Below are 14,943 nucleotides of genomic sequence, written 5' to 3' on the forward strand. Positions count from 1 at the left end.
CTTTATACTGTTGATTACAACCCCAGAGAGGCTCTGATCATGGCGTCTTTCTTTTTGGAAACAAGCTTCAATATTAACTGCAAATTACAATACTTGGCACAAAAAGGAAAAAAAAAAAACTAAAATTACAATACTTCTAGCTGCTCTCGAAGAACACTTCTTACCTATTTAAGTATATAATGTGAATGGACATGAGAAGGATAAAGGTACAAAAAACAGTGACCTGCTTCTCACCCTTTGATCATCAACAAGCCAAAAATAACACCCCCATCCCCCAACAAACAACCAATTTTTCTGATGAGAGAATCAGACTTCTACACTTTCTTTGAACACAACTCTTTTAAATATCCCTCTAGTTGACTCACTCCCTGGATTCCAGCCAACCTGCATGATTGTTTGGTTAGCAGCCTATATGTTGACGGCCTTCCCCATGGAACAATAGCAAAATCATCATGATATTCTTCCATTCCCCCAACAAAGAGCTGCCAGACCAAAGCACCTGCCCCTGACCCATTTTTCTTTGCAGATTTATAGATGGTATCAAGAACAGTTTTGTGAAACCTATCTCGTTGAGATGGTAGGAAGTCCTTATTCAGGTTTGACAGTCCAAATTCAGTGAACATGACTGGTTTCTTCAGTTCTTTTTCTCCATCCTCAATGTGTGAAAGCATCCACTTGGAGACATATTTGAGTTTGTCTTCTAATTCTTGCTCATGAAACCTACAAAAAAAAGATAAATTAGACACAGGTCAGATGCACAAAGATTGCCTTTTGGAAATAGAAAGAAGAATAAATCAATTTGCAAGCCTGATTATTGACACACCAATCGCACCACTATGTGGTAGCCTGCCACATTACCTTACATAAGAAAGTATTATGATTTGACTTTCTTCGAGTATAATGGATCTCACAATAAGTGGTATCAGGCTTGTATATAGCACGAAAATAGATCAAAGAGTTAATCACCATGAAGCACTTACCAATGGTCAGGGTAGATGTGAACAGAGGCAAAATCAATGTAAGAGATGTTGGTGTTGCGAATAAAATCAGACCCAAGCCTGGACGCCCAAGCTTCTGGGTTTGTGGTCAAGCTTTTGGGGCTTTTAGGACCATAAAATCCTTCCAGGCCAACAGTCAGTAAATGGTTCTTGTCAATTGATTTCACGAACTCAGACATTTCTTCTAGCCAATCCTGTAATTTTATGCCATGATTAACTTGTATTCGAACTCGTATTGATAATAAGTAGTAGAATCTGTCTGTCAGTTGCACACTTCCACACATCAAGTGTAGACATTGCTTATTGCATGCCTAACCAAAAAACCACAAATCCTTGGAAGAAAGAAAGGAAAAAAGAACACTCACATCATACATACAGCAGCTACTAATTATTCTTGAATCTGATACAGGTAGTGGAAAACGGTAATAACTTTCAAATTTTAAAGGCATTTAGAAGTTCCAATTAATGTGCATGTATTCTACTATAGTAGGTGTGAAGGAGAGAATCTAGAGTATACAACTTACTTGGAGAGTATCGCCTGAAGTATCAGACATGCAACGGGGTTCATTTATCAATTCCCAGGCAAAGATGGTGTGATCATTTCGGTATTCAATTCCAGTAATGGAGTTCCTCCTTGTCAGGACAGTCTGACAAACGGATAAAGTTAAAATTAACAATAATGTTAAGGAAATATACAATAGCAATATCATAATTCCTGCATAATTGAGAAATATGTGATATAATAACAAAAAGAAAAATCTTTGGATAGCTATTGCTTGAAAAAAGAAAGCATCGATGATGATTAATGTTTATGAAAAAAGACTTTTAGGGCATTCGGAACTAGGAGAAAGTAGAGAATAAAGAAAGGAAAGAGTTTATAAAAAGAAACTCATCAAAAAAATATTTGGAATTTAGGGACATGAGTTTCATCAGTTTCAAAAACTGCAAACAGTACCTAAATGTGCTTTATCCCAAGAACAACAACAGTCCATGACCATGCAGTAGCATCCAGAAACGACTATAAACAGATTTTATTATCCTAATCTCCTTTTAAGAAACGGTTTGTAAATATTCTCTAGATCTGTGGAGTAACCAACTTCTTGATGTTTTCAAGTTGTTTGCCTACTTGGTTTCCAAAATATTAAGTTATTACCAGAATGGCTTTAAACTTGCCATTATGAGCATTAAAATTCACAATTTTATAGCTATAACACAAGGAAAATTATTTGTGCCAGCCATGAGGTGTGCAAGCCCTTTAATAAAATGTGGGACCCAAGGCTTGTATATTACTCATAATGCAAATATGATCCGGACAATATGAACATGTTAATCAGAAAAAACAAATAATACAATCATTTTCCTACATTTTTTATTCCTTATAGAAACGCAGGGTGGGCGTGTGGGGACCGGGGGGGGGGGGGGGGGGGGTGTGTGGGTGTGAAAAGCCTTAAGAACTAAGAAAGCCAATTTACACATTGTTCTTTTGGATACCTCATGTTCTTAATTATAATACCTTGTCCTTTTCCAGTCAAGTTTGTTTATGAATTATAAAAAATAATGATAATAATAATCAGGCTGACCTACATTCTGAATATGGTTTAATTAGGAGAGTAGTATCAATTAACAGGGCCTACTCATTCAATTAGTTTACATATATGCTGTTGACATGGACATACCAAGCACCTAGTCTATTCTTATTCTTAGCATGCACCCATAAATTCTTAGCCTCCTCGAGCCTGAGAATAAGAACTGTAAAAAGAGACGCAAAGTTTTCATTGACATGCTACATTCATTCAAGCGAAGTGTTCATTAACCATTAAAGTACATTTGTGTTAACAAGAACACAGAAATTATGATATTGCTATTGTATATTCATTAACCATTGTAGTGCATTTGTGTCAACTGCGTGCAAGTTATTATTTAAGATACCAAAAGCTCACAACACTAAACCATTCTATGGAAAGAAAGAATTACGAAGATACCTTGATGTAATCCTTGAAATAGTTGCGGATGCTTGGATCAAAAAAGAAGGAATCATTGGAGGCGCTTAAACCTATGCCTTCTTCCCATGCCCATTTTACATACTGAGTTTTCCCACCATATGCTTGCAAGTTATTTACTAAGCTAAGAAGCAACCTGATTCCATGTTGTCTAGCTTCTGCAATGACATGATCCAGTGCCTGCCAACCAATCCAGTTGTCAAAATGTATTAAAAGAATATGATTAACAAAATTCCAGTCAATTGTTCTCATCACGGGTCTAGAAGAACTTGCAAAAATGAAACAGAGTGCATTATCATGGCATCCTTCATCAGGTCAGCACTGACATTTTGATAATCAATGAGCCGTACCAATGAACTCAATCTTTTAGTTGCAGATGAAAATTTTGGAAGAAACTAACTTTGAAAATTTAAAAATGAAAAGAATTGCATTTGTCATCCAGTAAATGCCTATATGCTTTGTCAACATAATCACAAGCCAAACCTTTCTAACCACTTAATGGAAGAGAAGTAGAATTGGAAACATTGGAATAAGATAAAAATGCAGGTTACAATAATCCCTTAAGACTTCAAGTTGATTTAATTTGTAGATAAGCACAGGAAAACATACGAAATCAGAGTGTATTGAATTCCTAAATGTATTAAACCAATATCTAAAATGCTTAATTTTCTGTTTTTGCTCGTCCCCAGTTTATGTTGTCCCACTTCCAATAGCCATAGTATTTGCATTTGTGTTAACAAGGACACAGAAATTTAGTTGAGCAACCAGCAGGGATGCTAAAGTTGTATCAAAGCTTGTCGTGTCAAAAACTTTGGTTGCACGCTGCAAACAGGCATTGTTGTCTGTAACTACGTTACAAAAAAATCAGAAAGAGAGAGAGAGAGAGAGACAGAGAGAGAGAGAGAGAAAGAGAGAGGTAACGCTCTGATATTTATGTATTGTTATAAGGAGCTATAACTTACCTAGGGAAATAAAAAAGGAATAAAGTGATAAAACCTTTATTATTTTTTTATCAAATCAAATGATAATGGGAATCAGGTCGAACATAAATCATGAGAGACGAATAGAACATAAGTGTCAAAAGCAATGAGTTTTTAATACCCGGAAAACTCGCTCATCGAACTGACCAGGAGAAATCTGGAGGGCATTGTAAGCCCCATCATTGAATGCCCAAGTTCTGCACACGGTGAGACCCATCTTTGCACCGGCTTGCAACATTGCCCTGATCCTTGGTCTGCTATATTCTTCCACCGCATGGTCCATTAACCAGTAAGAGTTCCACCCATTAATGTAGAAGGCTCTTCCGTCCAACATGAACTGAGTCCCATTCCTCTCCACGAAACCAATCTCTGGCTCTTTATGATAATTGAAAATCAAATCCCCAAAAGACATGTAAAGGAAAGCCACAAATAATGCAAAACCAAGAATTGGGTAAAAAGGACCATTTCCTGCTACCATTCTTTCAATGTGTATCTACTCTGGGAGCAGGAAATTGACAAACAACCAAAATTAGCGCAAATTAAAATCCTTTTGGCTTAACTTCACGAAACCTTCGAAATCACCGACACCCAGATAAGATTATAGTACCCCAGACACAGATTTGGAGAGAAATTGCATATAACATCCGTGTTCTACCACACCCAGATCCCCCTTTGTAAAGGGTAACCCAAAAGAAGCCTTGGAAGACACCAATAATCCTCAATCAAACTCAAAAACTTCACATACCCATGTCAAAATGCGACGAAATTTCGTGACTTTGGGCGAGAGAGAGAGAGGGGGGAGTTTGGAATTTGTATGTCGGTGACTGAGTTTTGGGATTTAATAAGAAAAAGCGAGCTAAAGGAGATGTACGCAAGAAATGGGGGAGGTTAAAACGAGTATGAGAGAGAGAGCAAAGAAAGTACAACTGACAATGGGCCACAGGAAACGAGTCAAAACTGAGGAGAGAAGGAAGGGGGGTGAAAGTGAGGATGATGGCGGTGGGTGTGGCTGTATGTGGTGCAGTGCTGGTATCATCAGACTGTCGGTTAATTAGATCTAAAAGGAAGGAAAGTATCCGATTCCTCATTCCGTAGTCTTTCGTCGCTTTTAAAGTACAAACAAAGGCAAACCGTAAAAAAATAAATTCGGATATAATTTTATATATAAAATCTTAAATTTATTTTATAATAAAAATAATTTTATAATTTCAATTTACAAATTTTCGTAAAATCTTTTTAGTCAACTAAACAGGTTTGGTATCCATGGAGCTTTTTGTTCAGCTCTACTTCCAAACTTTTTTTTTTATTTTTTTTTTTGTGAGAAATTGAAAGTGAAAATTGACTGTAAATTTGGTTATATGTATGAGATAAGATAAAAATTAAAAATTAAAAATTAAATAAAATATTATTAGAATATAATTTTTTAATATTAATTTTATTTTAAGATTTAAAAAAATTCAACTGCTTATTATATTTTGTATAAGAATGTAAAAAAAATATAATAATTAAATAAAATAAAATGAGATAAGAAAACTTGTGTTGTGTAAATGTATTTTACCTCTCAAACTAAAGGAAAATTAAAGGAGGAGATTGAGATATCAACAAATGGAATCCTACATTATTTAAGAAAGGTAAGATTTTTATACTTTATAATGATTTTGAGAGGCTTAAATATATATATATATATATATATATATATATATATTATATATATATATATGTTGTAATGTGGCTGAATAAGCTTTAATTACTGGCCACGTGTGAGATGATTGGATCCGTATTAACTAACAGACAGATATTTTTCAAGATTTGATAGAAAAACAACTCCACGTTAGGTCCCAAATTCATGGGTCTTTCTTGAGACGAATTTGTTTTTTCTTTTCTTTTATTTTTAATTCAGTCTCTTTGTTTTGTCTTGATTAGTTAATAATTACTTTGTAGACAATACTTCATTGCTTTAGCAAATAGATGGCAACAAGTGCTAATTCAATATCAATTATGCAATTTTCCCGCCGCATGCATCATGCAAATTACAACTACTCTTTTATAATGTAATTTGCTTCTCTATTATATATATATATATATATATATATATATATATATATATATAATGAATCCATGGCTGCATGATACATGGGACCCATGTTTGATGAGCATTCGAGTGTGGCATTAATCTCTTGTAAAATGAATAAATAATCAACCAAAAAACAACCTATTTACTTCACCAATTTTCATCCGGCACTTTTTTTCAAGAATATAATGTGGCTTTTTTACATTTTTAGTGTAGAAATTGTCTCCCATTAAACCAAGGTAATGTGGCCATGTTTGGATTGAAAAGTGATCTCAACTCATTTCATCTTATTATTATAAATTTTTTAAATTTTCACACAAAATATAATAAATAATTCAACTTTTTCAAATCTCAAAATAATAATAACATTAAAAAATAATATTTTAACAATATTTTATTCAACTCATCTAAAATTATCTCAACTCACTATCCAAACAGCACCCGTGTTTCTTTAATTTACAGAGATCATATTATACCGAGACAGTTTTGATCTGATTAGAGCCTGCCTAATTTGTATTTCTTAGGGTTTATGGATCAGTCAATGGGAGTTTTAGGCATTGTTTTGATACAAGAAATATCTCAACTCATCTCATCTCATCTCATCTCATCTAATCATTATAATTTTTTCAAAATTTTAAACAAAGCATAATAAACAATTTAATTTTTTTAAATTTCAACATAAAAATAATATTCTAACAATATTTTATTTTAACTTCTATCTAATCTCATTTCAATTAACCATACAAACCTCCCCTATTCTCCTGGCAGTAATTTGCTTTTGGAATTCATAATTTTATGTCCTTTATCACATTCCATTATCTTATTACAAAGTATGGAATTCCCAAAATACTGTTCTGATTATGCAACCCAGTCTACTAGTTGCTATAGTGGTAGGGTCGACTATGCTTGAGCTGTACGTGTGCAGTTGTTTTACGGGGTCACCTCATCTTTGGCAGACAAGCAAGGACATAAAAATGACTCTTTAACTGGAATATTTATAATTCATTTTAATTTATTTTACTACTATTTATTATTATTTATCAATTTTAATTTATAAATTTTATTATTATTCATAATTCATCTCATTATTATTCATAATTCATTTTAACTAATTTTAACTCATCTTCAAATTCAAACGACATCTTTATTAGAGTAACATTTCTCCCGTGTGAATATGGAGTTCCACCTCAATTTGCTTGTTTGTTTGCTTTTAGATAAAGTGATGCCGGGTAGAAAAATAGTTACGGTCAAAGTACTGACATGTGCATAATATTACCTAATTTCATCGTTTTCTTATTATATTTGCATTGATATGCCTTTTTAAACTAGACCAACACTGTCGATATGAAATTTGTCAACTCGGCATCATCAAATTTATGAAAAACAATTGTAAAAAGAATGGTATATGTATCTTCATTATACATCTAGGTATAAATAGATCCGGATATGACCAGGTATCCGCTCACACACCTGAGTGAAGAGTGCTATTCTAGATACCTAAATTGTACACATTCAATATGTATAGTACATGGACTAGAATCTAGACCGAGTGTGTGGAGAAAATATTCATTTGTTAATTGAGGCGAACCTAAAATAATAATAAGGTATACCAAGTAATTTATAGGTTCTTTTAGAGTACTGTACATCACTTTGAAATCCTCAAATCTCATTGGGGCCAACAGGTCTTAAAGAGTGGAAACAGGCCGACCTCAAAGATGACATACAGCCATAAGCTATAGTAGGTGAGGACCGGATTTGAAAAGCTACATCATAACATCCAATCTCCAAGGCACCCGGCCGGGTCATACTTTTTATGAAAGGGAAACCGAACAGATGCCTTACAAGTAACCAAAGCTCCAAGATTACTCAAAAGAAGAATAATATTATATATAGTTATGGAGTGAATAAATATCGTATAATTACTTTGAAAAATAATAAGATTTATTATTAAAAAATTAATTTTTTTAATATAGATTTCATATTTATTTAATTTTTTCAAAGTGATTGCACGACGCTTGGACGCTCCTATCATTTGTCTTATAGTAAAGCTGCATCCATATCACATTAATGAACTTATATGTCAGTATTTGATGAGAGATAAAGAGAACTAGAGCACAAAATAGAAGGATCTGGAATTACTTCGTATATTTCATCAAACAGTAAAAACAATATATAGTAAAAGTGAGTAACATACTAACTAATGTGCACGTGCATACAGGTGATTAAAATAAACTTTAATATACTAATAGCCCCTCAAGCTGGAGTGTGTAAATTAATAACACCCAGCTTGGATAAAAGGCTATGAAATCTATCTGTTCCTAAAGGCTTAGTAAAAAAATCACCTAATTGATGTTCAGAAGAAATATGTAAAGTAATTACAGTGCCATTTTGAATCAAGTCTCTAACACAATGACAATCTATCTCAATGTGTTTTGTTCTCTCATGAAAAATAGGATTAGCAGCAATATGTAAAGCTGCTTGACTATCACAATACAAAACAGATGGAGAAGAAAAAACAATTTTGAAATCAACAAGTAAAGCAGTGAGCCATTTGATTTCGCAGCAAGCAGAAGCCATTGAACGAAACTCAACTTTAGCAGAGGATCTAGAAACAGTCACTTGTTTCTTGGACTTCCATGAAATCATTGAATCACCAAAGAAGATGCAGAAACCAGTGATGGATCTTCTGGAATTAGGACAAGTGGCCCAGTCTGAGTCACAAAAACCTTTCAGCTGCAGAGAGGATGAACTGGGAAAGAATAGCCCTTGACCAGCAGTAGCCTTAACATATCTTACAACTCTGAGAGCGGCATCATGATGAGATTGGCGTGGATGATCCAAAAACTGACTTAAAGTATTCACAGAATAAGAAATGTCAGGCCTAGTAAGTGTCAAATAAAGAAGTCTACCAATTAACCTTCTATAAGATGCTGGATCATCAAGTAAAATGCCAGAAGTTTCAGTTTTGGACAATCGTAAATTCTAATCCATAGGAGAAGTGGCTGGCTTACCAGCAAGAAGACTAGAATTAGTAACAATCTCAAGGGCATATGTTCTCTGAGAAAGAGAAATACCTTTAGTAGATCTTGCCACCTCAAGATCCAAAAAATACCTCAAATTGCCAAGATCTTTCAGCTTGAAATGTAAATGCAGAAATTCCTTAAGGTTAGCAACATATATGGAATTATTAGAGGCAATGACAATATCATCAACATATACCAATAGTGCCATAAAAGAACCATCATAATACTTTGCAAACAAAGAATAATCAGATTTAGACTGATTAAAACCATAAGTAATCAAAGTGGAAGAGAACTTAGAGAACCACTGACGAGAAGCTTGTTTTAAGCCATAGAGAGACTTAAGTAACTTGCATACTCGAGTGTCTCCAGGTTTCGAAAAACCAGGTGATAATTTCATTTAAATTTCTTCATCCAATTCCCCATGAAGAAATGCATTGTTTACATCCAGTTGATGTAATTCTCAATTGTGAATAGCAGCCAAAGCAAGAAAATAACGAACAGTAGTAAGCTTTGCAACTGGAGAAAAAGTATCAAAATAATCAATGCCCTCACGTTGAGTATAGCCCTTGGCTACTAAACGAGCCTTATATCTCTCTAAAGTGCCATCAAAGTTCAACTTGCACTTGTATACCCATTTACAACCAATTGATTGCTTGCCAGTAGGTAAGTCAGTTAAAACCCAAGTATTATTAGTTTCAAGAGCATTGATTTCAGCTGCCATTGCATCCCTCCAATGAGGATATTTGATGGCTTGGTGAAAAGATTTAGGTTCATATAGAGAGTCAACAGAAGAACAAAAATGTTTATAGGAATTGGAAAATTTGGAATATGATAAGAATGAAGAAATAGGATAGACAATACCAGCTGCTGAAGAACCATCAACCAGAGGAGAAGGAGTAACTTCATTAGTATTGATCAAGGAACAATGATAATGTTGCAAGTAGTCAGGTGGTCTTCTATTTCTTATGGATTTTCGGGTAGGAATAGAAACATAATCATTTTCGGGATTGGAAGATTCGGATGGGATATTAGATGATGTATGAATATCTGGTTGAGAATGAGATGGAGACTGAGAAGGATTTAGAACAGTGTCTAATAAAGAGACTGGTAAAACATGGTCATAAAGGAAACTAGAATCTAATGGAGTTATAGAATCTTATTTAAAAGGAAAAATATTCTCATAAAAAACAACATCTCTTGAAATTAAAAATTTGTGAGTATGAATGTTATAGAGTTTATACCCTTTTATGCCAGCTGGATATTCAAGGAATATACAAGCTTGAGCTCGAGGAGAAAATTTGGTTGAAGAACCACCAAGGATGGATGCATAACAAACCAAAAACTTTAAGATGATTATATTGGGGTTTAATAAAAAATAACACCTCATATGGTGATTTATTTGAAAGAATAGGAGTTGGAATTCTGTTTATAAGATAAACAGCAGTTAAAACACAATCACTCCAAAAATTTAAAGGTATATGAGATTGAAATCTGATGGCTCGAGCAACATTTAATATATGCTGATGCTTTCTTTCAACAATAGCATTCTGTTGAGGAGTGTATACACAACTAAGTTGATGTATAACCCCTTTATCAGCAAAAGAAGATTTCATATCAAACTCCAAAGCATTATCAGTACGAACAATTTTGATTTTTGAATTAAACTGAGTCTCAACAAAGTTAAAAAATGCTTGTATATAAGATCAAGTTTCAGATTTTGACTTAAGTAAGTATATCCAAGTACACCTACTAAAATCATTTACAATAGTTAAAAAATATTTGAAGCCATTATAAGAGGGTATAGAAAAAGCTCCCCATACATCACAATGAATGATTTCAAACACAGATGTTGTATGAGATGTACTCAAAGGAAAATACAACCGTTTTTGTTTGGCAAGAGGACATATATCACAATGATTAATATGCTGAGATGTAAGATAAGAAAGGTCAGAAGCAATGTCATGTAATCGAGAATTAGAAATATGTCCAAGTCGACAATGTCATATGTAGGAATTATTTCTAACAGAATTACAGTGAGATGAAATATTATTATCAACAGAATTACAAGAAATAGAAGTAATGCCTGGTACTTGCACTAAATGATATAGTCCTTGTGATTGCTTAGCTACTCCAATCGTCCTCCAATTGGAGAGGTCTTGAATATAACAGAAATCATATAAGAATAAAAGAAAACATGATAACTGTGAAACTAATTTGCTTACTGAAATAAGGTTGAAAGTAAATGCTGGAACATACAAAACATCAGATAGAACAAAGGAATCAGAAAGTCTAACCGTGCCCTTATGTGTGACTTGAGTATATGACCCATTAGGTAATTTGACAGAAATATTGACAATGGAATTTATGGAAGAAAAAAGGGATAAGTGACCAATCATATGATCGGTTGCACCCGAATCAAGAATCCAAGAATGAGATGGACTAGAATTATGAGTATGATTAGCAAGAACAATGGAAGTACCTAAAAAACAAGGATCAAGTGTGGAGGGTACAGAAGAATTAGAGGGTGCAGAAACTGTTCCTGCTTGATTTACAGAGGGAACATTAGATTGAGTTTGAAGAAATGTAATGAGCTGTTTACATTGCTCTTGAAAAAAAGGAAATGATTGCAGAAAAATTAGATTGGCTAGCAGACACTTGATTAGCATTAAGGTTTCGGGATCTCAGTTTGTATCTAGGAGGATACCCGTGAATCTTGTAACATTTATCAACAGTGTGCCTTGATAAACCACAATGTGTACAGTGTGGTCGATCCTTCCGAGGAACAAAAGTCTTGCCATATTTGGATCCATTAGATCCATTAGATCCAGGTGGTCCAATAGATCCACGATTAAAATCTCGAGTAGAATCTCAATTTGAAAACATAACAACAAATTCAGTAGGAGTTAGAGAATCAGATACAATTTCTCTTTGTTTCTCTTCTTGTAAAACAAGAGAGAAAACCTTATTAATTGGGGGAAATAGATCAGAAAGTAAAATCTGACTGCGCAGATGAGCATAAGATTCATTGAGGCCCATCAAGAACTGTAGAACATAATCTTCTTGTTGAAAATCAACGATTTTCTTTATAGCTCCACAAGAATATGAAGGCAGAGGGTGAAAATGAACCATTTCTTCCCAGCAACTTTTTAAACGGGTAAAATAAGAACTTACAGATGACTGTTCTTGAGTTAAAGAAGCAATGTTCTTTTGGATCTGAAAAATACGAGGGCAATTGCTTTGAGCAAACCTTTCCTTTAGATCGTTCCACATCTCCTCGACAGAATCGATATAGATGACAGAGGATGCGATCTCCTTCGACATAGCATTGAGAAGCCATGACAGAACAACTGTATTACATCAAATCCATGCACTATGCATCGGATCTGAGGTAGGAGGCAGTGGCAAAGCACCATTCACAAAACAAAGCTTATTCTTGGAAATAAGGGCCATGGACATAGATCGGTTCCAAGTAAGATAGTTATCGCCGTTTAGCAGCTGAGAGACGAGAACGGCACTGGGATGGTCACCGTGTTGAAGATAGAAAGGATTAGAGTAATCCTCATGTTGATGAGAAGGAGCAGCGGGAGGGGGGGAGGTAAAGAGTCAGAGACCATTTTCGAGATGAGACGAAACGGCGCTAGGGTTTGTTTACATCTGATACCATGATGAGAGATAGAGAGAACTAGGGCACAAAATAGAAGGATCTGGAATTACTTCGTACATTTCATCAAATAGTAAAAACAATATATAGTAAAAGTGAGTAACACACTAACTAAGGTGCACGTGCATACAGGTGATTAAAATAAAATTTAATACACTAATAATGCTTAATATTTAAATCGAGTCAGAATTACGTACTATCTCCCTTCTTCCATTTAATGTGGGTCGATTAAATGAGTTACTTGCCTTTGTGAGTTGACATATTAATGCCTTGAGCCTTGTAATAAGGGTGTGTTTGGTTATCAAACTCACCTCAACTCATCTCAACTCATCATTACAACTTTTTTAAATCCCAATATAAAATATAACAAACAATTAAATTTTTTTAAATTTCAAAATAATAATAATATTAAAAAATAATATTCTAACAATATTTTATCATCACAACTCAACTCAACTCAACTCACTTCAACATCCACACACACCTAATGACTTCGTTCCTGATCATCTTCGCTTGTTCGACCTTGCATATGTTACTCGATCGTCTATGTTCTACAAACCATTCACTTTGTCATAGTAAACTTTGTCCGCCCTTAATTCAGTTGCGTTACCCTTTGCCTACCTCATTCACCCAATTCTCGTCCAGGCTTTGCCTGCTCTTATTTCGGTCACTTGTTCTTGCTATCGCTTTGTTCTTGTAGGCCTTGTTCAGTTCAGTTTGGTCGTTTTGTCTCGACTCAAGTTTCTCTCATTGTTTCTGCTGATTCATTGCACTCCCGTTCCTCTTGCTTTCCTATCACTTTCTTGCCTATCACTTGCTCGCTGGCCTTGTCTTGGTCGAGCTGTATATCCACTTCAGTGAGCTTAGCACAATTCCCAACATGGAGAAGAGGAGTTAGGCCCGGTTTGGTTTAAAAAATTTTTGAAAACATCTCAACATCAATTCAAACATAAATATTTTTCAATTTCGAATTTTTAAATTTTTAATTTTTTCATCTAATAATTATCTAATTATTACAATTTTTTCAAACTTCCAAATAAAATACAAACAATAATTCAACTTTTTCAAATACTAAAACAAAAATTATATTAAAAAATAGGGATATAGCCGGTTCAGTTTTGTACATTTTCTACAATCGAACCAGTATACTGGTTTGAAAATTTAAGAACAGATGTCAGACCGATTCACTATCGAAACCAAAACTTACGATTTTTCTAGTTTCGGTCCGGTCCGGTCCGTTTTATGGATTATCTATGTTAGTAATTGTGAAATTACCACTTGTTCCAAAAACTTAAACTGATGGGAAGATGTATATTTTTATTATTTATTTTATATCTTAACACTCCACTCATGTGTGGGTTAGACTCACTCTCAATGAGTAGGCCCAACATGTGGAATATTTAATTAAATGAAGTAGAGTGTAGAGTCAGGGTTCGAATTTAGGACCTTTGTTTTGTTACCATGTGAAATCACCATTTGTCCTAAAAACTTAAGCTGATGGGAAGTGGTAGATTTTTATTATTTATTTTATATCTTAACAATAATAAGAGGGATGTTACTCATCATCATCCCACACCACATACTTTCTATATTTAAAAAAATATATATTTTATTTTTATTTTGTTTTATTCTTGATATAATAATTGAGTTGTTCTATTCATCATCCATACATCACATCCTTATTATTGAAAAAAAGAAAAAAATTGAAAGATGTGTGGTGTGTGGGATAATAAGTAGAATTCTTTTTCTAATAATAATATGATATTTACATATACTAAACTATTAGTCTATTTATATTATAGTATAAGTACATCATTTTATAATAATTAACACACACTAGTCTGGTATTGAATTTATCTATAGTCTATATAAGTTCTATACTTTTTATATGAATATATATTATCAAATGTATAAAAATGTATTTACAAAAATAATAAAATATAAAAAATTATAAATATATATACTAGTCCGGTTCAACTAATTTTCCCGTATTTTTTACACCCCTATTAAAAAAAATTATATTTTAACCTTTTTTAACTGTATAATTTTTGTATTCAACTTTTTCTCTCTTCTTTTCCAAAACTCCCTAAAAATCTTAACTCAAATAATTTCATTACTATTTACAAATTATCTTACTACTATTTACAAATTTTTCATCTCATCTTATGTTATATCATCTATGTAACTAAATGAGGCCTTATTCTACTCAG

The 14,943-nt window shown here is 33.6% G+C and overlaps 1 protein-coding gene across 1 annotated transcript; it reads right to left on the minus strand.

Annotated features, from left to right (window-relative positions):
* Positions 1 to 148: 148 nt before the first annotated feature.
* On the minus strand, positions 149 to 5,059 carry LOC121250125 (mannan endo-1,4-beta-mannosidase 2-like). Its single transcript, XM_041149068.1, has 5 exons — positions 4,100 to 5,059; positions 2,981 to 3,178; positions 1,523 to 1,645; positions 981 to 1,192; positions 149 to 720 (listed from the first exon to the last, which is right to left on the minus strand). The coding sequence occupies exons 1-5, from the start codon at positions 4,454 to 4,456 to the stop codon at positions 315 to 317; spliced, it is 1,296 nt and encodes a 431-aa protein (XP_041005002.1). The 5' UTR covers positions 4,457 to 5,059; the 3' UTR covers positions 149 to 314.
* Between the last annotated feature and the right edge of the window lie 9,884 nt (positions 5,060 to 14,943).

This window comes from Juglans microcarpa x Juglans regia, chromosome 2D, assembly GCF_004785595.1.
Source record: "Juglans microcarpa x Juglans regia isolate MS1-56 chromosome 2D, Jm3101_v1.0, whole genome shotgun sequence".
Classification (NCBI taxonomy): domain Eukaryota; kingdom Viridiplantae; phylum Streptophyta; class Magnoliopsida; order Fagales; family Juglandaceae; genus Juglans; species Juglans microcarpa x Juglans regia.